This window comes from Peromyscus leucopus, chromosome 5 (genome assembly GCF_004664715.2).
Source record: "Peromyscus leucopus breed LL Stock chromosome 5, UCI_PerLeu_2.1, whole genome shotgun sequence".
Lineage (NCBI taxonomy): Eukaryota > Metazoa > Chordata > Mammalia > Rodentia > Cricetidae > Peromyscus > Peromyscus leucopus.
Genome location: NC_051067.1, coordinates 138,646,337 through 138,671,570, shown reverse-complemented (window position 1 = coordinate 138,671,570; position 25,234 = coordinate 138,646,337). Strand labels below are relative to the sequence as shown.

The 25,234-nt window shown below is 44.4% G+C and overlaps 1 protein-coding gene across 4 annotated transcripts in view; it reads right to left on the bottom strand.

Moving 5' to 3' along the window:
- Trim55 (tripartite motif containing 55) overlaps positions 1-21,099 on the bottom strand; it is a 48,503-nt gene extending 27,404 nt beyond the window's left edge. For 2 of the 4 annotated variants that reach the window (XM_028864527.2, XM_028864528.2), the window contains exons 1-4: positions 20,762-21,099; positions 20,084-20,256; positions 13,606-13,771; positions 11,284-11,379 (exon numbers count right to left, since the gene is read on the bottom strand). In XM_028864527.2, the coding sequence (XP_028720360.1) occupies positions 11,284-11,379; positions 13,606-13,771; positions 20,084-20,256; positions 20,762-20,929 (603 nt within the window). In that variant the 5' untranslated portion in view covers positions 20,930-21,099. The remainder of the gene's footprint in view (positions 1-11,283; positions 11,380-13,605; positions 13,772-20,083; positions 20,257-20,761) is intronic. The other 2 variants (XM_028864530.2, XM_028864529.2) reach the window with 1 other exon arrangement.
- Positions 21,100-25,234: the final 4,135 nt, after the last annotated feature.

Genomic DNA, 25,234 nt, shown 5'->3' with positions numbered 1-25,234 from the left:
TGCTGGCCTTCAATGCTCTATGAACTCAGCACTGGCCTCAGACGTCTGGTTCTCTAGTCCCTGTCTCTGTGACCCTGGGATTACAGGTAGGCATCACCATCACCGTTGCTTCACTTCTAACCAAACTGTAACGCATGCAGGAGTTACTGTGGTTGGAACTATTTAGATAACATGGCTGCCATCTACCCACTGGTTCATTCAGTGAACAACTTTTTACGTATGTTGTCTCTGTCTCGAAAGAGTCCAGAGATGCAAAAACTGAATTAAACATACTTCCTGTTCTTCAGTGGCTTACAGTTTACCAAAGGGAACTGGGGACCAATAGTGTGATGCAATAGAAGAGTCTGAACAAAGGAAACCTGCTAGAGATTCATAGCATAGCTTCCAGCAGCACAGACGCAGAACATTAACTCAACCCTTAGTGTAGACCGGATATTCAGAGGAACAAAAAGTGTTGGCTCAGGGACAACTTTCTAGAAGTGGTATGAGACAAGGGTCATAGTGAGGTCAAGTGAGGTCATGGTGAGGTCAGAGTAAGGAATGAAGGTGGGGAAGGAGAGAGAGAATTTAGGGTGGTGGTGTGTGTGGAAGTAACAAAGGGCCCTCTTAGACAGACCTTATGGGGCTGGCCAAAGTCGCATGAATTTTCAGCTCCTTCGCTCCAAACCTGGACTCTTACCACAGTTAGGGAACTGAAGCCCGCTACTAGCTTTCCAGTCAAGCCGTCGCTTACTATAGTACCTTTCGTCCAAAGCTTACAGGCAGCCACGTGCCCAGTGTGGTCCTGAAACTTGTCTCTCTGACAGTTAGAAGTGCCACTGCTTACCAGGAATGTAGGACGGCTGCCAGCCTGTCCCTCTACGAATTGTGCCGTAGCAACACCAATGGTGCTGGTTAGACTGAGATGCGACCTGATAGCGTGCCTGCCTTTTAGCAGTTTTCTTCGCTGTCGTTTCATAGATGGGAGAGCACTCAAGTATTCGACAGTGGCGGCTAAATCATTTGTAATGAGGGCCTAGTATAGTTTCTCAAACCAAATCAAGATTACAACCTTTCTTTCATTCAAATAAACGTACTCAGTGGTTTAAATGAAATAACTAATTGCATTTGTGTTATTTTCAACTATGAATATTATTTTATTCTATTTTGGTTTTTAAGTCATTTTCACAGATTGGACTTGAATCACACTTTTACCATTTTAACAGCAATGCTCATTCATTTATACCTTACAGTGTGGGAAGTACTACTACATGTTCGATCTATGCTTTAACTGTAGTTATTATATCACTGATGCTTTGGAAAGCTCTTATAATTGTACTGGGCCCACAATAAGAATGATGTCATTATTCTTCCAGTATAGAGTCAAACCCCTTAACCTGACTCCTTCAGTGATGTGATCTTGAAACTGTGTGGATGTTAGACGTACCCTGCTACAGATGAACTCACTCCCATGGAAAGGAAAACTCAACAGACATGTCATGTTAAAAGACTTTCTACCATTCATTCTTGGTGCCTGGCCTGGAGCCGAGAACTCTGAACTCATACTCTCTCCCAGCTGTGGCCATTGTTGTAAGTAGCTTGACAGAATTTACATAAAGTGAGGAAACCACAGGGAGAGACAGCACATTCTCTCTTGTCCTTGGATCCTGGTTTTGAATCTGTAGGTTTTGTATGTTTAATTTGAAATGTCTGTAGAAGCTGGGAAGTCTAAAAGGCCCATAAGAGGAGAAGGAGAGCCGGGCGGTGGTGGCGCACGCCTTTAATCCCAGCACTCGGGAGGCAGAGCCAGGAGGATCTCTGTGAGTTCGAGGCCAGCCTGGGCTACCAAGTGAGCTCCAGGAAAGGCGCAAAGCTACGCAGAGAAACCCTGTCTCGAAAAACCAAAAAAAAAAAAAAAAAAAAAAAAAAAAAAAAAGAGGAGAAGGAGGCTTAACAGGGGAGAGGATAATAGAGCATGTGTGGAGGAGAAGAGGGGTACCAGGAATGGTAAGGTTTAGGCAGGGATGGGGGATGGGTGGGAGTTGGGAAAAACATTAACAGAAATTTGGGGTGTGTGAAAAAAACTTAGGGAAACCTCCATTGCTTTGTCAGTTAAATTTAAAATATAATCAAAACTGAGTCTAGACAGAGGTATACTAATAGGTGGATAATGCTACTCTTAGAAGTAGGATCATAGCTTATTAAATAAAAATCCTCATGCCATGTGTGGTACACCCCTCTGTGTATTGTCAGGGAGGCCTCAGAGGCTCCTAAGACAGACAATCCAGGCCAATGCCATTGCTCTTGATCGCCCACCAGAGCTAGATGGTAAAATCCTGTTACTAAAGACATCATATACTTGGTTGCAGAACATAACCAAGCTATAACTGAGCTGGAAGCTCCCTCCCTGCTGGGTAGTTTTCACAGGTGCTGTGCATGCTGTTGGGAAAGAAAAACCATCAGCGGCCTTACCCATTGGTGGACCCTGCATGCTATGGTTGACCTGGAAGGTAAGCTGTGCCCACATGGACAATAGTGGTGCTATTGAGAATAACCAGCCATTTTCTTGTTAGATTTTTAGGGAAGCCGGGCGGTGGTGGCGCACGCCTTTAATCCCAGCACTCGGGAGGCAGAGCCAGGCGGATCTCTGTGAGTTCGAGGCCAGCCTGGGCTACCAAGTGAGTCCCAGGAAAGGCGCAAAGCTACACAGAGAAACCCTGTCTCGAAAAACCAAAAAAAAAAAAAAAAAAAAAAAAAAAAAGATTTTTAGGGAACTTATGACTGGTCCCATAAACCTGGTCTAAGGGTCATGTCCGGGAAGGGCCCAGGGCCCAGGTGGAAATCTACTATTCTATTATTGTTTACAAAATGGCATGTTGTCCAACTGCCATCTACATCTGCATGTTCATATCTATAGATTAGATTGTACTGGGCAATAGTGTGAGCAGGTACTCATAACAAGTCAAATTGCTGAGAATCCATGATGATTGATTGCCCGGCCCTATATGGGACATCAATATCACCTCCCTCCCTTAAGGCTCAAGGGACATTGCAGAGGAGGAGGAAACAGAAAGAACCTAAGAGTCAGAGGCTGGGAAGAGCGCTAGAAAACACTGTCTTCTGGACATGGTGTGGCCATTGCACTCCTTAACTCATAGACGCTGTGGTTACTTGTCAAGACCTGCACAAGCCTGAGCTGCCGACGTCATGTATGGGAAGAGGGCGCGTGAGTTCTCGCCCCTACCTTCAGAGCTGTTGGCGGTTAATGGTTGCTGAAGGTGAGGCTCGATTTTTTTTTTTTTTTTTTTTTTAGTAAATAGCCCCATACCTAGTTCATGCAAGTAACCTAACTAAATATATTCATATAAGAACAGAAAGTCAGAGAAGGTGTTGGGAAGTAGAAAACATCCAGAGAGAGTGATATTGGGAGACAGATATCAGAATACATTATATACATGTATGAAACTGTTAAAGAATATTTTTTTTTTTAGACAAGTTTTCTCTATACAGTCCTGCCTGTCCTGGAACTCACTGTTTAGACCAGGCTAGCCTCGAACTCACAGAGACCCACCTGCCTCTGAACTGCTGGGATTAAAGGCATGTGCCACTATGCTCAGTCCAAATAATAAAAAATTTAAAACTTACACAAAATGTGCCAGGCGGTGGTGGCGCACGCCTTTAATCCCAGCACTTGGGAGGCAGAGGCAGGCGGATCTTTGTGAGTTCGAGGCCAGCCTGGTCTACAGAGTGAGATCCAGGAAAGGCACAAAGCTACACAGAGAAACCCTGTCTCGAAAAACCAAAAAAAAAAAAAAAAAAAAAAAAAAAGTTTATGAACTGAACATAGGCCATTTATCAGATCTACTATGCTGAAGGAGGGCTTTAAAAGACAAGAATTCTCAAAATGTTTTAGATGTATATCTCTTAGTTCATTGTTTCAATAAAATTAACTAACTGCTTACTCTCTACCAGGCATCGCACAACCCAAAACCCTGCCATAATTTCTCAGGGTTCAGGAAATGGTGAATATAAAATTCATAATAAATGATAAATGCAAAACAAAATGATTACATTCTCTAATTTCTAACAGAAAAGAGGCATGTTCTTCTCTTGCTTGTTTGGCCTTTAAGATAATTCTCTGCAGACTGTGACATGAGACAGATCTGCCCTGGAATGTGGAAATTCAGCCTTCTCCTCTGGAGTCCTAAGACTGATAGATTGTGGTTTTCAGGTAAACCTGATGGTTCGTATGGGACATGCTCGGGAATAACAAACCTCACTTAGCCATTCTGTCCCCTCTGACTTGGTGCCTCTCTGTCTTTCTTAGGAGCAGGACCTCTGGAATGCTGTCAACAATTAATGAACACCTCTGGCTATCAATGTGCTTAGTTTAATTAAGCAGCAGGCATGTGCTCCCCAATAAAATAAAGAGTCAATCATTTTGAATCCAATCCTTCCAGTGTCCCTGTAAATATGAACCTGCGATACTTTCAATGGTGACCATGTAGTAACCTGAAAAGTAGAAGGGGGAAAATGTAGACTTCATGGGGAAAATGCAGATTTCTTTGCATCTGTGTGTCTGCAGATAGGAAACTTTGAAGGGCAGTTATTACCTGAAAAAGCATGATCACAACTGTATTTCTCTCTTCTCCACAAAACCTTATTCTCTTCAGAGATTTCTCCTTGCTTTTTAATCATAGTACTTTATCTATTTCAATAAACAGACTAAGGCCCATTTCCCATCCTTCCTCTCCCACTTCTCTAGGTAGTAATTGAATTAAGATACATAGTTTGTTAAATAAGCTATGTAAGTTTATTTTTTTCATATAGCTTCCATTTTCTTCTTTTTGGTGTCTCTGGTTTCTATGCTGTGCGTGTGTGTGTGTGTGTGTGTGTGTGTGTGTGTGCGCGCGCGCGCTTACACCTTGCACCTGCATGTGTGTGCTCAGCCAGTGAACTAACTCACTTCAAATGCACTAGCCACTGTCGTCTGATGTAGTAGACAGGTGCCTACTGATGACAAGCTCCTGGCTGCAGGGTGACTCTTCTCCTGTGTCTGCCAGAACTGTTATATTCTGGTTCCTTAGAAGAATAAATTAAAGTTGTCTATAATACCTTAATAAAAGTATAATTCACCCCACTGCCAAGGAGAACCAAGCATGGATGCAATAAAGGAGGTGTTATTTCATAAAGGGAAGAATATCCTGTGCACACTGACATGGTAAGATGCGGACAGGTAGAATATGTGTTTCTAACCAAGATTGAAACCCCAAAGAAAAATAAAAGCAAATCAGGTACTCAGCTATTCCCATAGAAGTAGGTAGGCTGTCTTCAACATTGACCTAAAGCCATTAACTGACTGTAGCCTTTAAAGAAATGCCAAGATGGAGAGGCTGTTTTTAGCCATCTTTAAAATTAGTAGCAACAATACAAAACAAGATGTACAGGGCTGTGGAGATGACTCGGTGAGGAAAATGCCCCACACGCATAAAGACAAGGGGTTGTGTGCTCAGAACCCAGCAAAAGCCGTCAGGCATGCCAGCCCATCTGTAATCCCAGTGTGGGAAGCAGAGACAGGGACTCCCTGGAGAGCTCAGGCTTGTCAGACTAAGCAGAATGGTGAACTCTGGGCTCAGTGAGATACAAGGTAAACAATTTCTGAAGATAACTGATAATTGACCTCAGCCCTCTATACATGTTCACACATACACCCCCACACATAACACACAAACACATCCATGTAAACTACACACATAAGCATATCACACACATATACAATTTCTTAAAAAGGACATGCAATTGCAAAAGGAAGCTTTGTATAGAAAAATAATAGAATGATTATGCTAAGCTGGCCGGCAAGCCCCAAGAACATACGTGTCCCTGCATCCCCTGGCGCTATGATCACTAGCATGTACCACCATTCCAGGATTTTCTTACATAGGTTCTGAGTATCAAACATGGGTCTTCAGGCTTGCATGACACACCCTGAGCTGTCTCCCTGTCCTTAATGGTTGGATTTTTATTGGTTCGTTTTTCTTTCTTAGGTACTTATTTTTCTACAAAATTAACATTACACTTTTGATTAACTATCTAAATCCTCTACTAGAATAAACATTTGTCCAAATTCAGTACTGTTGTAGAATATTAGTTTAAGATGTGTTATATTCATTTAGGCTGTGGAATATTTGTTTAATGATGCAAAGATGTGTTGCATTCTTTCATGTTGCATCTGTTTAGCTCTGTAAAGCTGTGTTACTTTGCCTGCTTAAAACACCTGATTGGTCTAATAAAGCTCTGAATGGCCAATAGAAAGACAGGGGAAAGGATAGGTGGGTCTGCCAGGCAGAGAGAATAAATAAGAGGAGAAATCTAGGCTTGATAAAAGAAGAGTGAGAAATGAGAAGAGAGAGGAGTGAGAAAAGGAGAGGAGGATGCCAGGGGGCAGCCACCAGCCACAGAGTAAGAAGAAAAGAGATATATAGCATAAAGAAAGGTAAAAAGTCCAGAGGCAAAACATAGTTAAAGGGAAATGGGAAAATTTAAGTTAGAAAAGTTGGCTAGAAACATGCCAAGCTAAGGCCGGGCATTCATAAGGAAGAATAAGTCTCCATGTATTTATTTGGGAGCTAGGTGGCTGGTCTCCCAAAGAATTTAAAAAAAAAATATTTAGGACATAGTTCTTCCCCAGCATTATGTGAACACAGTGGAACATTCAATAAACTCTTGGAACGTGGGGGTTTGGACGATGATCAAATGATTTGCACATATAAATATTTGATTCCACTCCATTTCATCCTGTCCCAGGGAAATAAATACTTAAATGTATATTCCAAATCTCTACTTTGTCTACTCCTCAAAAAGAAACTCTGAACACAACTATTCAAAGCTATGGAACCACTTAATCTCTGGACAATTTTTAAAAAGATGATGTGTATAGTAGTGGCAGTCCCACATTAATTGATGATGTCTCTGACTCTACAGCTCTAAGACTCCATGACTTAGAAATGTGGAGATATTTCTGATGTCCTTCAGGCTACAACATTCCTCTCTCCATTCCCAGGCAGTTTCAGAGTGTCAAGACAAAACGTCAGACCCAGTTTAGGCATGTGCCATAGGCACGACAGGGAAATTCTAAAGTGATTATGACCGCTGCTTTCGCCATGTATGGGGCATAGCTCTGTGTCCAAAATAGCCTGAAGATAAAGCCTCAGCCTGGCCGCTTGTCGCTGTGCACCTGTGACTCTCCCACCCATTCATGTCGCCTCCACATTCCTCCAGCGTTCGTCTGGACACACTTGTGCAGAAAGGCGACTGCATGTGAGGTTCAGTACTTCAAAAGCCCCATTCTGCTCTCCCCGCAAAAAGAAATAGAAAAAGACATCAAGTTAGTAACACTGAACACAGACCCATCTTAAGGAGTGAAGTTAGTAAGCCCAAGCATTCATTTGCAAGGCTCCACTTGTAAACGCTTGGAGAAGTCCCGTGAACACAGACTAGAATGTTTCTAGTGAAGGAACACATTGGACCTTTGGGCACAAGCCCTCTCAGCTGGGGCCCTTTCTCATCAAAACAACTCTGTACTGGCCAGGGTTCTGGGGTCTCCCAGCTGATGCTCACATGTGAGGATAGTGAAGTGATGTGTGGCATTTAAATCATGCTTGCTGTTGATAGCCTTGGCATCAGGGCTTTTCTGGGCCAATCCACACCATTTAAATCCCTCTTGGGTAAACGCTGTGAAGCCTGAGGGCAGGTGGGTGCAGGTTCAGGAAAGCCATGTGGCTCCCTGAGCATAGGTGTTAGCTCACTATGCTCTGCAGAAGACAGCGTGCCCCCCAGAGGTGTTCATTCTCCCTTCCTCGGCAGTATTTGGGGTTCTCACAAGAACAGAGTGAAGGCTGACTTCCCGTTCACTTGCCATTTTCGCCCTGGAGGGAGCTGCTCAATTTTGCCATTTTGACTAAGCAGGGCTCTGATAATCTTCTTACACCACTGACAACGGTTTCCAGTCCATCAACTGATGGTTCCCTCCTATCACCAGACAAGCGTGTGTGTTCCATGCTGATTCAGGGAAGGCATGGTGTAACAGTAAGCTCCTTGAATGTGCCTCTTACCCCTTTTATCATGGAAGCAATGTGAAACAGGGTTATCAGCCCACTATAAAGCTGAGGAGGTTGAAGGACAAAGAATTTAAGTTGTTCCTTCTTCCACCACCCTGTAGGAGTTAGAGTTGAGCAAGGTGGATGTTTGCCTGGCCTCAGGCCTTTTGAAGCACAGGAGTCATAATTAAAGGTCTCCGTGTGGCTCTGAGGCAGCCCCTCCATCTCCACATGAACCACCCAGACTGACAAGAGAGAGCCATGCTTACCCATACACACCACATCTGCTCACTCCCGCCTGGTGTTACCACATCTGCTCACTCCCGCCTGGTGTTACCACATCTGCTCACTCCCGCCTGGTGTTACTAGCTATAAAAACACTGGACTCACTTTACAACGGTGGGAAAGGCAGGAATACGGAAGTAAGGCATTGAAAATTGCCAGACATGATGGCTTGTGTCTCTAATCCCAGCAATCAGGAGGCTGAGAAAGGACATAAAAGCCATGAGTTCAAGGCCAGTCTGGGCTAGAGGGAGAACCCGTCACAAACAAATGAACAACAAAACTCCCAACCCCAGTTGTACTGTTTAAAGGTCCTGGCCCTTTAGCATTTCCCTCCCATGAAAGTACTGGTTGGATATGAATGTGAGCATTCAAAATGGTCAGGTATGAATCTGTATATCCCACACAATATGCAGAACCCTATGCTCACGGTGCTTTTAAAAAAAATCTTATTTCCCAATAAGCCCAATGACTGAAATAAACATGTGAACGTGGGTAGATTAATTTTCCCTCAAAGAACTGGGGTTGGGCTCAGCGTCTTTGTGTGCTAGAAATCACTCTTTATCCTTTTTAATTTTTATTTTATTTTATTTCTATATAGGCTAGTCTAGAAATTCTAATCCCCCTGCCTCACCCTCCCAAGTAGCTGGAATTATAGGTGTCCATCACCAAGCCTGGTATAAATATGAACACTTTAAAGATAACCAATAGCTTAATGACTCAAAGGAGTGAGAGCATACCTTCCAGGACTTTGTGGAAATACTTATAAGAGTGTACCAAGCTGGATGGTGACATTACCAGTAAGAAAGGAGTGATGATCCTGACCTCGGCTGCTCTCCATACTGTCCCTAACTAAACCCTTTCTGCTGAATTAGCTTTAAACCTGTACTTTCTTGGCTTGTTCTCAAGTGTAACTAGAGACCGCTGCTTCCTGCTGAGACTCTGGCTAGCCTCTGTGACAGATGCCCCTTGTCCTTCCTAAACACAGCCAAAGTCAAGTTGTTTCCCTTGCCCAAGGCTTCAGTGGCCCGCAGGACTTTCCACACATCTTTTGATGTCTTTATCCCAGACAGGAAGCCAACCTCTCCACAAAGACATCTCTGGGGAGGCTTCACAGTCCCAGGAGGTGGCTAGAGACAGCCTCACTCGACACAAGCAACAGACTATTTATAAACACCAGACCCAACGGAGCCCCATATTGGAGTGCTGATTCATGGCCAGTGACTGACTGGTCTTCGCTGTAAGTAAGGAGAGAGAAAACAGTTTACATTGCCCATTTCTGAATTTCTTAGGCTCTTCACCAAGAGAAAAATTTTCTTCTGTAAGTGAATCTCCATGTACCAAAGGTCTTTTCAGTAATGTGAGTGTGGAGAAGAAAGGAAATCAATTTTAGTGATGTGTGAATCTAAGATGGGAAATGATAACTAATGAAGTCTTGAAGCCATCCCATCCCCTAGGACCTGGCCTTCAATTTGTAATAATAGATTTTGCCTTGGTAATAGGAAAGTAATGAGACCACACACTTCATGCCTGTAAGATCTTCAGAATAAGGGAGATTGTTCCCTTTCATGCTTACAGTAACACGGATGGATCTGAAAAACATAATGCTTGGTTCAAAACAAAAAGAAGCTATAATGCAATAGCAATTGTAAAATTAAAAGGCATGCATACCATGATGGTTTGGATGAGAGTGACTCCCCACGATCATATATTTGAATGCTTGGTCCCTAGTTGGTGGAACTGTTTTGACAAGAATTAGGAGGTATGGCCTTGTTGGGGGAGGAGTGTCATTGGGGGTAGGCTTTGAAGTTTCAAAAGCCCACATCAGACCCAGTCTCTCTCTCTTTCTCTGTCTCTGTGTCTCTCTGTCTCCTTTCTGTCTCTTTCTCTCTGCCTGTCTCTGTCTCTGTCTCTCTCTCCCCCTGCTTCCAACTTACAGACAAGATGTAGGCTCTCAGCTACTACTGTAGTGCCATACCTGCCTGCGGCCATGCTCCCCACAATGATCGTCATGGACTCAACCTCTGAATCTGTAAGCAAGCCCCCAGTTAAATGCTGTCTTTTATAAGTTGTTTTAGTCATGGTGTGTCTTCATAGTAATAGAAAAGTAACTAAGACACATGCATTAAAAAACAATACATGAGCCGGGCGGTGGTGGCACACACTTGTAATCCCAGCACTTGGGAGGCAGAGGCAGGCGGATCTCTGTGAGTTCGAGGTCAGCCTGGTCTACAGAGTTCTAGGACAGGCTCCAAAGCTACAGAGAAACCCTGTCTCAAAAAATCAAAAAAACCAACCAACCAAACAAACAAACAAAAAAACCCAATACATATTTTATGTGAATGGACACACAGAGACCATCCAACATGTTAGAACTCTTATCTTGGGGAAAGGGGGACAAGAGGAAATAATAGTTTATAAGAGGGGCCTTGCACACAACAATGAGAACAGTGTACCGGAAGCTGAGTGGTTAATACCCCAGCCTGTTAGCCACAGCTGAAGGAACCTTTTTCCTCCTCAGGGTCCCCCATGATGGCTGCTCTGAGAGCCCAGGTGTGCAGGTGACACCTTCATAAGACTCCCGGAAGCACCATCAGCATTTCTGAAGGCTGTCCAGGCTTCCACCAAGAAATCTTATTAAATAATAGCAATAGTGCTCACTTCCATTGCTGGCGACTGACTTGTCTTGTTGCTAATCTTTAAGAAGGAATTGACTGAGGCAGAACACACACAATAACTGAGCAACTGTGGTAAAAGTCTACCTCATCAAACTGTGAGGTGAGTTCTCTGAAGTGCCAGGAAGGAGGCCATTCTCTAGGGAAAGACTGGAACATTGGGAGGGAACTTTCAGTGTGTCACTGAGCCAACCTCTGGACCCTACGAGTATTAGGATTGGTTCTGCATCCCTGTGAGTCAGCTGACTTACCTCGATTGTTTTGCAGGTGTCCTCCAGCTGGCTGATCACTCCCTGGACCCGGTCATTGCTTCCCACAAGTATGGCAATGCCGTCACTGAGTTCTGACTAATGAAGAGAAAACAGCGTTTCCTAGCCACGGATCATCATGAACTGGTCACATCACTATCCTCCGGGGTAGGGGGGGATTTAATCCCTAAGGAGTAAACGAGCCCACGGATTTCTCCTGAGACATGTTCTTACTGGGAGTGAAGAAGAGGAGGCTGCTGGTGAGCTCCATCTCCCGTTTAGGCTGGTGGGGTTGCTCGGTGATGCCACTCTGGCCTCTGGCCCCAGAAAGCAAGTCTGAGGGTGAAGGTGGCCAAGGAAAGCCAGAATGTTCTGTCATTGTTAGTTTAGGTGTGAGTTAAGTCACTGTAAGAGGTAGGTGTGGGTGTAGCCTCCTTATATAAAACCCAGGAAATGTGATTAATCCCATCTAAAGGCTGAGGTGGGGGCTAGTCATGGGAAACCATGGAGCCTCTTGATATTGTGAGCAAACTTTGGCTTTGTGTGGGACAAGGTTCCATAGTTTTCATCACATTATTGCTGAAGACCTGGATTCTGTTCAAAACATGAAGAACACCCTGTTATAAGCCATCAATAATAGTGCATTGAAGCTGGAGAATTCTAAACATTGTTCATAAGTGGAACAATGTGACAGACTCAGAGATGTGACATTGGGAGCTCAAAATGAATTGTCTAGGGCAGCTCAGGACTAATTTTACTTGAGCAATAAATGCGGTAAATATTTATCTATTGGGCATATGTGTATTTCAATCCTATTATGCTAATGTGGTGCAGACACATGCAAATGTTCACCAGACTGTCCCACAAACTTGGAACTGTCACATGAGGCTGGCTTTAGCGGAGCTATCACAACCTTAAAATTCCTGTGTTCTTTTAGCCCAAGAAGCAATGTTCTCTTCCTATTTACCCTCCTCCCAAATTGGACAGGGGGCCACAAGGAGTTTGAATGGAGACTTGGGAAATCTAGTTCTCATCTCCCTTTGGCCTGAACTTCTCCAGGTTATTGAGAAGACGTGTAACCAATTTGAGTCTGAATTTTCTCATATTTCAAAGGAGAGGTCCAGTCCAAAACCCAGTAAAACTGGTTGTAAAGCATTTGAAAACTGGAGTTGAATCTACATGAGTTCGAGGCAGCCTGGTCTACAAAATGAGTTCCAGAATAACCGGGGCTACACAGAGAAATCTTGTCTTGAAACAACAACAACCAAAAACAAAACAAAACAAAAAACAAAAAACGTGCAGTCATCAATACATGTGGACATTACTATGGAAACCTATTAGTAAATGTGAAGGGACTCTGACTGAAAAGGAAAGGCATGGGACTCCTACTCCCCATCCCTCTATCCATCCCATGAATTTCCAGGCCTCTGAGGAAAGTTATCAAAAGCAGATACCATTCAGCTCTATACCGTGCTAGGCCTTGGGGACAAGGAGAGGAGGAATCAAAGTTAGTAAAAAAGTAAGTTGAAAATAAGTAATAGTAACAAATGCAAATCATGGTTATTGATTATGACAGGTGTTACAAAAGTTTGGCTTCCAAATTGATTTCAACTCTGGTCCCTGAGGTAAAATTGGAATCAATGGTTGTAAGTGGAAGATGCAACGATGAGGCTGATGTCCCGACATGTGCCCCCCTTTCATTTTCATGAATTCTGGGCTGCTGCAGCAGGATGCAGGGCCGATGAGCAGGGGAGGACCACTGAGTCAGAATGGGGAGGCCCAGATTCACTCCCTGGGGAGAGGGACATGGACCACATTCAAGGGTGCCTTTTGGCATCTGGCCTAGGCGACTTGAGGGCCAGCCGGAGGACCAGTCTTCAAGGTGTTCTGTAGCTGGGTACCATGGTTGACTCTCCCCCGGGTAAGGAAAGTGGGGGAGGGCAGGGGAACATTTTACTGATGAGCAATAAAAATTATTCTAGGACTGGAAGGGGAAGTGAAGACCATCTAATTCCTGTCTGTGTTGAACTCTGAGTCATCTTTAGCAGCTGGCCCTTGACCAGCCCCCTTAACACTAGGTATCTTCAGCAACCTCCAAAGGTCACAGAAAGTGACCTAGCCCTTCTGCGCCATTTCCTGAACCTTAGCATTCTCCCTCTCTGGCCAACTCCACAACCTTGGACAGAGTCAACTTGAGAACAACTGCAAGACGGTAGGGCCTCCCACATACAGCCTTCCTTTCGCTGGGCTCCCCCTTTTAGCCACAGGAAGCTGCTTCGATAGTGCTTAGAAGGGGCTGAGGAAGAGGGGGATTGAAGTTCCTACCTTCTGCCTCTGGAACACATGGGTCAGGGGAGCCACCTGGCAGTCCTTGTGGGCGCCAAACACTTTGCACAAAGAGCAGGTGGGCACCTCGCAGTTCAGACAGTAGATGTTAATGCGTTCATCTTCATGCTCTTCACACATGGGCTGGTCGGACTTTTTTTCTGGCCTGGGAGGAGGTAGGAAGATACATACATATCAACAACTACCCAGAGCTTTTCATGTTCATTTTAGTGCTGACAAATCTCTGTCTGCCTGAGCTGAGACTCAGGACCACAGACACTCATTCGCCAGTTAGCATTTGTCAAATTTTATGGTGTGTTTGCATCAGTTCAAGATTTAAAAACTGACGCGTGAAATTCCTGAAAGTTCTGCCCTGGACTCTCGCCAACCATTTGGAACTCATTCCAGCTCTGTGCCCACAGACAAGCTCACAGGTTTCTGGAAACCTTATTATGGATGGAGAGGAAGTTGTGAGTGAGCTCCATCTCCAGTTTAGTTAGGCTGGTGGGATTGCTCAGTGCCGCCCTTCAGCCTCTGGCACCCAGAAAACCTTTCCTACCTACAAGTCTGATAACTGAAGCGCCAAGGAGATATAGAATCAGTTTGCTATAAGTGTTGCCTCCTTATATAAAACCCAGAAAATTGGATGTATCCCACATAAAGACTGAGCCTGGGAGCAGCGAGATGGGTCAGTGGGTACTGGCACTTGCTACCCTCCCTCCCTCCAGGACTGCATGGTGGAAGGACAGAACTGGCTGCTGTGAATTGTCTTCTCCATGAGCACACCCCGCCCCGCCCCCCACACCATAAATAAACACATGTAACATTTTAAAAGTTAAGACTCAGACTGTTAGAAAGGTTTGAAAATAAATCCAAATTCACAAGTTTCCCGTAGTCCCAAATGTAGTTATATAGAAACGTCTCACTTCAGCCACTACTTTTTTTTTTCCAGTTGCTGATGAGATCTCCTTCTTAAAAAGCACAGGGTTGTATGGACAAGGAACCCATTTAGCAAGTAAGAGACAGTGTTTCTAAAATCAAAATGAAATAGAGCAGCCAAACCGTGAATTACCTGTGGTAGGAATTGCAAGAATTAAACGTGAAAGTGTTGCTTCAAGTATTTGTGTGGATTACCTATGTACACTGTGTGATGTAAACATGCATATGCAAAACCAAAATATGTATTTTATATCATTCAGATGTGTAAAGACGTAGTGTGATGTAAAACACACTCTCTCCTGGGAGTCATGCGTCCAAGGGTTTAGAAACCCTGGACTTGGTGTGTGGGATTATGCAGCTGCAGTACCAGATCCAGAGGGCAGGAGGCGTGGTGATAGATCTCTATGGTAATGGGTAGAAGTCCTGTACTTGACACTGGCAGAAATAAATACCGGGAAAGCTCTCGTAAGGAAGTTTCACGAGTTTCCGGGTCCAAGATTTTGGAATCTGGTGTTTGCAAGAGGAATCTCTGTCTGGTCCTGAAGCTGTATGCGCTCATGAAATCTACGGCCTCCTGATTCCCGGTTTATTTGAGACTCAAGCGAGGAAGTGTGGCCGTGAATGGGAAGATCGTTTCCTCTTCCCAGGCCTGTCTCCTCCTCCACCATAAGGTGAGCCAACGTCTGTGGTCTTCTTTGCTGTATACCCTGTGTCTAGAGCATTTCTCCCCACAGACAGGAGTGCTGCTGAAATGTTAGTTGAATGAATGGGTGATAAAATCAAAATGAAAATGGAAGTGGATAAATCCAGGATCGGTTGGGACTTTGGGGCTATCTGGAGAGTAGGAGTCACAAGGTGGTCCCTGCCTGCTCCAAGCCATCTGCACATTTTGTTAATTTGGGCTTTGCTGGAGTCTGGAGGTTAGCCACTGGAAAAAACACAGCACAGGCATGCTAAAGTAGCTTATCTTCCCTACACATGTCCCAAGTGCACCACTGCCCGCCTGGGCGGCCGTGATGGCTGCAGATACAAGCAGAGACAGTGTCAGCGAGCTCACGCGGTACAGGAAACACAGACGTTGAACATGTGGAAACAGATAGAATTTTGTATTTTATTTTTGTGATTCCACTTACTCATTTTTCCCACAATACCCTTTATTTTTTAGTAGTTTTTGTTGTTGTTTTGTTTTTTGCTTTGTTTAGGAGCAGCATGGGCCTAGAGGCACCAATCTCTTTTAGTAAGTCATAAGAAAAACCCGTGGACAACTTACACCGCATAACAGACCTGAAACAAGTTGGGCATAGAGAATGAGGATGCAAACCCTTTCTAGTAGGTAGGTGAGGGTGGCTGGTCACACAGTTGCTGTTCAAGGCTCAGAGCTGCGTGCTGGAAGCGGCCTCTCACTGTTCAGGACTGCGGGCACCTGTAGCTTGTTCTCTCGGGTCCCCTGGGTTGCTGGGGCTACCATAGTGTTTACTGAGGAGTGAGCATTAAGTCCTGGTGAGGAAGTTCAGTTAGTCCTGCTGTCGTTAAAGGGATCTGAAGCTTAATTCCAGCTCAACTTCTGCAAGTGTTGATGTGTGGCCTTAAATTCATTATTAAACCTTTGACGTCAGTTATCACTGACCTGGGAATAATGAAATGGGGCAGAATGAGCAGAGGCAGTTATCTATGTTTCCAGGGGGAAACTCTCAAAGAGATCAAGGAAATACAATTTTATAAAAATAAGAAACACAAAAGGTAAGATGGCAACAAATGGGAGCCGTCTACCAAAGGCTGAACGTTGGAAACCTCTTGACAAAAGCGAAGTGACTTCCTTCCGCTGCATTACTGCTGATGGCCTGCTGCGCAGAAGCCTACAAGAAGCTGAGGGTCCTAGGAAGTTTCTAGAACTGCAGCCAAAATCTTTAGCAGAAGCTCCATGGGATATTGTGAAGGCAGGCTATAAAGAGGAGGACTCAGTGGACATTTTAAGAGATTACATATGGAGATGTGGTTCATAGAAGCAACACCATAAGCCAACAGATAAAACACAGCTCCAAGGGGGAAGGAATTCCCAAGTTGAGAGCAGAATTCAGCACTGAGAGGGTTCACCCCACCCCTAACACTGAAAAACAAAAGCAGGAGATAGAAATATAACAGCAACACACACGGCTGGGAGAATTGGCTCAGTGGTTAAAAGCACACGATGATGCTCTTGCTGAGGACCAGAGTTGGGTTCCCAGCACCCACGTGGTCGCTCATAACCATGTTATGAACTCCAGTTCTAGGGGATTGGACACCCTCTTCTGACCTCCACAGGCATCAGGCACATACATAGTACACATCCATGCATGCAGGCAGAACACTCATACCCATAAAATAAAGTAAATAAATCTAAAAATTGTGTTAAAAAACAAACCAGTAACACAATTACCATTGGTGATAAACAGCAGGAAGCAGCTAGGAGAATTGAAAGTTATTGCCCTTGGGGAGTGACAGGAGTGTGAGACAGAAAGGTGGGAGCACCCCTTCTCACTGGAGGCCTCGTAGTCCTGCTTAGGACTCTTTAAAATGAAAGTATTCGTGTATTTCATTCCTGTTGCAGCACTTAATCAGGGCTGGGAAATGTCTTAGTCAGTAAAGTTCTTGCCATGCAACCACAGGGACCTGGACTTGATTCTCAGCGTCTTTAAAAACAGAGTGTGGTGGTGTGTGGCTGTGATCCTAACACGTGACACTAACGGGAACCCCTGGAGCTTGCCGGCCAGCGGTGCTCCTGTTTCAGAGACAGACCCTGTCTTTAAAAAATGAAGTGGAGTGCAACAGATCAGAACATCTGATCAACCACTGCCTTCCACACACATGTGCGCATACACCTGCCCACACACGAACACACATACATGCAAAGCTCACACACACACACACACACACATGCATAAGCATTCAAAAAAATTGATAGGGTGATAATAAAACCCACCTCAGAGGACTATTGGGAGCATCAAGGAATCACACTTGATTCACAGGTAAAGCTCCTGGCAGGTCTAGCACACAGTACAATGCCATTTTGCTTATTAGATCAACAAATTAATCACTATGTTCAATAATAGTATTAACCAAATTAGTGCCTTCTCTTGCCCAAGCCAAACTGTGGAGAGTGCATCAGCATGCAGAATGACAGATAAGGCCAGGGTTTGTCAAGACTCCAGCTGTTTTGTGAGAGGCCAGGGTTGAATGATACTTCAAAGTCTATCCCAGCAGCCTTTTCGCTTTCTGTGGACACAGCCAAAGACGAGAGCTGAGGTTAGCTTATTCTGCATACCTAAGGTATTTTAAGGTCATCTAATATATCCTGAGGTGTGGGGTTCAGGGCTGGTACGACTCCCCAACTTCAGGAACAGCTAGTTGGATGTGACTAAGCCCTTCTAGGCAACTACCATGTAAAAATACCTCAAGTGACTTGAGTTTAAGAAACAATGTAAGAATTTCATAATCACAAAATCCCTATTATCCCTATTCCAGTCAGCTCTTGCTTGAGTAGTGGGTATTTGGCTCATTGTTTTTGTGCAATTTGTTCCCCATCCTCTGAGGAGGCACCAGGCTGACTTCATGGTTAAGGCAAGGCTATGTCTCTTAGTTGTACTAACACTACAAGTTTTAACATCTCCTGACCTCCAGGTTTCATAGTAAATGCTATTATGTTCATGTTTGAGGTTCCCACTAGGTGAGTGTTAAGAAGGAAAGACAACTGCAGTAAACAGAACCCAGAAGACTGTTGGCGCTGTGTTTCTCTGTGCTGCGTAAGGAGCCAGCATTGTGGAGCCCCTGTTCTGGAAGGCACTGTGTATGACACTGAAACCACAGTCACATAAACGCCTTTTAATAATTGGTTGGTCATCAGCTGGCAGGGTAATCTCTTAAGGAGACAATGTGCAGTTGAATTTTTTTATTTTTGAGATTACAATTACATCATTTCTCCCCTCTCTTTCCTCCCTCCAAGACCTCTCATCCACCCCTGCTTTCTCTCTTCCAAATTCACAGCCTCTTTTTAAATTGTTTTTAAGTGCATATATGTATATACACGTATTTCTAAATAAAACCTGCTCAGTCTGTACAATGTGACCCTTGTTATGTTTTCAGGACTGACCATTTGGAATCAGATAACCAGCTGGTGTGCTCTTTGCTGGGGAAGACCACTTCCCCTATTCCCAACATTCCTTAGTTGCCTGTAGTTCTTTGTGGTCTGAAGCCTCGTGCTCTGTCCCCGTCCACTCTGCCATGTCTATTCCTGTCCTTGTCCAGCTCACACTTAGGCAGTCGCGTTGATGGGGGGCAGTTATGGGGGCAGCTGACACAGTCTCACAGCAAACTCCCTGATCAGTTGGCTCTGAGTCTTTCCACCCCTTCTTCTGCAATGTCCCCTGAGCCCTGAGAGTGGGGACATTGTATAGATGTATCCATTGGGATACGCGATGCAATACAGTGCACTCAGGTCTGTGACTCTGGTAACACTGTCCTTCTTGGCAGTAGAGTTGGAAGCAAGGGAAACAGGTGGCTGCAATATGTCATCAGCAATTCTTCCTCAATTCCCTCTATAGCCTGGCGCTATCTAATTTAGCTCTGAATCTTGAGCAGAAACTAATGGGCATAATAATCACAATAATTACATGTTAGATTAATGGAACAACTTTCCTGCAAAGAGTGCAAGGCATTTACAGCCTTGCAGATGTTCCGTAAGCACATGCCCCTTGTAATAAGGATCACAATGGGTCCATTTCTACATGATCTCCATATGGATACCAAGATTTTGAACTCAAATGACCTGTGCAGAATGGAGACAGGGCTCTTCACACTGTGCCTTCTAGGAATAAACTCTGCAATTTCATCTCTAGGAAAGGAACTGCATAGCTTATGTGGTGTGATGATAATAAGAAGCCTTTAAAATGTTTTAGTGAATGAATGCATATGACATACCTCAATCAATCAATCATGCTAAGAGTATGCAGTCATAGGGAAGCAGCCTGAAATGCATTTCCTCTCCCATTTCTGTAAATGAAGTTTCTGAAAATCAGCATTGTATCTTGCCTTGAACGTGCCATAGGGTGAATATTAGGACAAGCAATAATGTCAGTGTTTTTAAATTATAAGGATTACTGTTGTTTAGACAGTTTTAAGGCAAGACAACTGGGAATTTGGGGTATTTTGGACAGTGATGTTTCTTACCTTATATACATGATTGCACTAGAGTTTTTCTATAACATAGGATCTGGACTTACAAGGAACCGACATGTGTCAACACGTCTAAACTGAATGGAATACAAGGCTGTGGGGTGGCATCACACCTCTTTCAGCATAACTACCTTTGATGGCACAGAAGCATGCATACTGCTCCCTTCCTCCCTCGTGAGTAACTCTGTCTCATTGGGAAGGACTGACGTGGGAAGCCTTTTAAGGAACAATTAACCAGTGACCAGTAACAAACATGTAGCGCCTCGACCCATTAAGCTGAAAACAAATAGACGAAGCCTCCAGTAGGTCTGGCTCTGAGAGCAGCTCTTACCTCGTGGATTCCTGCTTGTAGATGTCGATGATGTTTTCCACGAGCAGGTTCCTCTGAAGTCCATAAACCCCGTGTCTGTCTAACACCACCTCGTGTCTGCAGGAGGGACAGCGGAATCGACCCCCGGATGCCACAGTGGTGCCTCCTCTTGTGGGTAAGTACGGGTTAGAGGCCTGTTCTTGCCCAGCAAGGAAAAAAAAGGAACTGAGTAATGCCACGGGGAGTTTTTTGGAGATTATTTTCACTCTCTGACACCACGCACAAGACGGACTCCTCAGGGCTTCCCGCAAGTGGTCCTGGAACACGGGGCCTCCCCCGATCCACAGCCAGACCTACAGTACACCCTCCTCAGCAAGAAGTGGTTTTCTATCCGCTGTTTTCGTAACTCAGAGTTTCAACCAGAAGCTCCAACGCCCATACCCTGGCCAGTAGCTCATTCTCAACTTTTAAACAGATTCAGCCCACCTGTTTTGTTTCACTAAGGACAAACAGGTTCTTAGAATTAAAACACAACTGGATTTGGAAGTGAGGAGGAAGTTGACAGGCAAACCCAGGGAAATGACTCAAGCCCACTGAAAACAGCCTCCGAGAGCTCGCTAAGGGAACCGGCTTTGGTTCCAAACACTTGATGCAGGATGGAGGGACACTCCACACCCTCCAAATTCCAAACAAACCTACCTGGAAGATGTCACTGGCACATTTCCTGCACAGGTTGTGCTGGCAGGGGAGAATGACCACGGGCTTCGTGAACATCTCCAGGCAGATGGGACAGATCAACTGTTTCTCCAAGTTATCCATGGTCTGTTGCTCTTTAGAGAAAGACTTGTAATTCAGAGAAGCGCTCATTTCCTGGCCGCCCCTGACTGTGCCGCCAGGACTCCCAAATGGCTTCTGCAAGTGTTTCCTGGAAATAATTCCAAGGACTGTGCGATTAAGTGTCCTTTATGTTTCTCTCTACGGAGGACATTGCTTCAGGCCCTGGTTCAGAGTGGGTGATGGAGCTGTTTTTAGAAACTCAAGGTCACGTGACCCTGGACTGACTTGTCCATATAAGCCAGTGACAGGAGGGATGGATTCTGACAGGTGACAGAGAGCAGGAGTCCACATTCTTGCCCTGGGGAGTAAGAGAGTGGGCGGGAAGGGGATTACAAGTCCCATTTAGCAGGGGTTATGAAGGGAGGGCGTCTACAGCCCACAGTTGTCAACAACAAATGCAAATGTGCATGCCTGGTCTCTGAGCCTTGCCCTCCATGGGTGAGCGCTTGGAAAAGAACCCGGTGACAGGCTGCTTCAGAAGGCATCCCTACAGTGTAACTGTATAAGAAACATTGTTTCTTCGGACTTCAGGAAACAAGCCACCCCAAGTAACAGGATGGCAACTTCTTAGGTGGAAGCTGAGAGGAACTCCATCCTGATCTCACAGGGCAGTCCTGATCTCACAGGGCAGTCGTGTTAAAAAAAAAAAAAAAAACAAAAAAACAAACAAAAAAAAAAAAACAGCCATTCTTGATATTATATTTTTCATCTTTGCCAAGATTTCGGTGTAGGGGAAATTCCAGTTTAAAAGCTGAATTTAAGACCCTATCACTACAAAAGTATCTACAAAATCTTTTTCTTTTTGTGCATGTCTATGTGCATGCATGCATGTTCAGGTGTGTGGGGGTGAACGTGTTGTACATATGCATGTGTGTGGGGAGGCATGTGGTCGGCTTCCTCCATCACTCTCCATCTTATTTGTAGAGACAGACTCTATCAATTGAAGCCAAAGTTGGCTGACAGGACTAGTCTGGCGAGCCATCTTGCTCGGGGGATTCCTCTGTTTTCCATGGAACCACGGGTGGGCAGCCACATCCAGCAGACCCTTGTGCAGCAAGTATTCTATCCACTAAGCTATCTCCCCAGATAACCAAACTGTTGAGTATGCCGCTCTCCTTCCCACTCTTATCCTGTACCTCTCACCCCACATACAGCGCAAAACACAAAGAAAACGTGTGACAGTCTTTAAAAAGTTTAGCTTGGTTTACAACAGTAATCCTCAATGGGATAGCAGCTGGCATGTGGATCGCATGCTATAATTGCATTCCGCCATGTGCTGGAGGAAGATGTCAGTGCCTTCTATAGCTGGAGTGATGATAGAGTACGATATACTGCCCAGTCTGCTCCTAAAATGCCTGTGTATTTTGCCCTTCATCCAAGGCCCTTTTTTTTAAATGATAGTATCCCTAATAATTTCTGATATTCTTGGTCTGCTCTTGCATAATAAACACAGATTCTGACATTTGCCAGGGATTTGTAAAAATTGTAATTGATATGTATTGCACATAAAACTTTAAATCACATAGAAAGCAAAAGAAATCCATGTCATTTTTTAAGTGATGAATTTTTGTCTTATTTCTCTATGATTTCAAAAATCCCAGAAAGAACACAAAAATCCACAGTGTGCCCCAGTTACAATAAAGGGCAGGTCCTTGGGATTGGTTGTGTGCAGTCTTGTTCTATATGTATAGACAGTTTATTTGCAATTTGTAAGCTTGGTGATCTAATAAAAAATTACACAACTACATAAACATCAGGGGGTGGGAATCTTGAAGGATTCTCTAAAAACTTTCAGTACTTGTTTAGCGACTGCATCAAAGGAGAGAGTTCATGCCATTTTCCTGTCAATTCACGTCAGCAGTTAGAGTCTGTTCATCATCACCTTAGCAACAGAGCTCTGAGCTCAGCATATGAGATGATTTCCAGGGGAGTTTCTACTGCAGAAGTAAACGACCTTGCTATCTAAAGAAAAGCACTTATTAGTCAGGATCAGTAGAATTATACACACACACACACACACACACACACACACACACACACACACACACACTCATATATGTATGTATGTATGTATGTATGTATGTATGTATGTATGTATGCATGTTGACCAGACCGGAACACATGACCAAACACTGTACAGTCCCACAGTGGCCTCTGAAGACTAGAGATCTTCAGAAACCAATAACTTCTTAATTCAAGCAGCTGGAAGTCTCAGAACAAGAGAGCGGTGATAGAGCCGTAGTCGGAGGCAGGAGGCCAGGAAGCCCCTGAAGAGTTATTGACAGGAGTCCATGTTGAAAGGCATGTCTGATGTCCGGGGATGACAGCAGCAGCAAACACCGAATCACCTGAAAAGAACCCGGTGTGCACACAAATATGGATGCCCCCCCTTCCTCTTCTTATTCCTAGGTTCCAGTTGCCCACATTCAGAGTGGGTCTTACCTAATCAGTTTGAAGGTCCTCTGCAAATTTGCCATGTGTCTTTAATCAAGTTAACAACAAAGACTAACCACTACAGTCTTTAACTAATAACATAGTCATGACTCATTTGTCACCAGGGCTCCATCCCGAGAACTGCATCCTTAGGCAGCTCCAGCACTGTGTGGCCATCAGAGTCACACAAAGCTAGCTGGTAGAGGTGACGACGTGCTTGGGCTCTTCGGCGTGTCTTATGGCTCCTAGACTGCAAACGGGCACAGCATACTCTAGTGTGGGATGCTGCAGGCAGTTATGGATAGTGGTGAGCACTGGTGCATCCCAAATACAGTGAAAAGATGAGGTAAAGGATAAAAAGACCGGACGCTGCTCTGGATGAGACGGTGAGCTAGTGTGCAGGCCTGGGACAGGACTGCAGTGTGCTGCAGACTGTTCCAGAGCTGTGCACAAGACTGTTCAATTTATAAATTATGAATAAATCAAAGTTACTTCTTCAGGGATCATTTGACATTAGCTTACCATAATTTTATTTTTTTGAGATATTTTATTTCTCTTTTATGTGTATGGGCATTTTTTTGCTTACACGTATGTTTGTGTATCTATGCATATGATACCCTCGGAGGCCAGAAGAAGGTGTCAGATCCCCTGGAACTGGGATTAAGACAATTGTTTGCTACCCTGTGGATGCTGGCAATCAAACCTGGATCCTCTGGAAGAACAGCCAGTGCTCTTAACTGCTGATCCATCTCTCCAGTTCTGTTACTATAACTTTAAACCTTGTAAACTTTTAACTTTGTCCTTTTGCGTGATAACCATTTATTAAACACAGCTGTAAACTTTTTTTGTTCACATCTTCATTATGTAAGCCTCTTCTGTGTTTATCTTGAAACCTTTAATTGAAAATTAAGTACATGACCTTGGTCTAGACCCTCCAGCAGCATCACTACAATCATGTCCATAATGGACTACGTATGGCATTATGACCACAGAGACATCACCAAGTGATATAAGAGTGTATACACCACTGCTCCACCATTGACTGAAACGTTATTATGCAATACATGAGCGCACATTGAGGAGGCAGAACCTTCGGTGGAAACAATCCATTCCTTCTGAAAACAATCCACTGAAAACTTACCATATGTTCCTGTTGTACAAAGCTCTGGGAATCCAAAGACTAGTAAAAGATCAGGTAACTGCCCCCAAGGAGCTCAGTATAATGGAGATAACACATCCGCATGTAAGAGCCACAGTGAGAAAGAGCTAACGAGTGGTAGGTGTGGGAGCCCAAGTACTCAAGGTCAGAGAATCTGAGCTTGCTTTACCCAGCAGGTTAGGAGATGATTTGGCCACGGGTGTGGTTACCGGGTATTTAGAAGGGTCTACACTTGGCTGTACGGTGTGCTTTGATCTTGCAAGGGGGAGGTGTTTTGCCTCTCCCCTAGGCATGTTATAAAAAGCCCTTTTGAATAAACTTTGAGGCTCTTGGGTGTTGACCCAGGCCCTCCCAAAGCTATCCTGTGTCTCTGTCTTTCTCCTCACCATCTAGGTCTCTCTTTCTATCTGATGATTTCTTATCCCTCTCTCCTCCACCTAAGAGCCCTTCGATAGGTCAGAGGAGGTCAGAGCTGGACTCCACAGACTCTCACAGGTAGGAATGAGAGAGGCTTCATGGGTTGAGTAGCTTTTGAATGGATTCATTCAGGAAAGACCTATTTCCAGAGACATGGAGCCACAGGTATACAGGGACCCTGAGAGCACTTGGTGGTTTGGCCTGGAGTGAAGAGCACTCTACTGATGCATTGCCATCCCATGAACACTATACTAAAAGGTCGTTTTTTAAATACTTACTAAATCAGGCCCCAGGAAGTCACTAAAGTTTCTCACCAGAATGTTTCC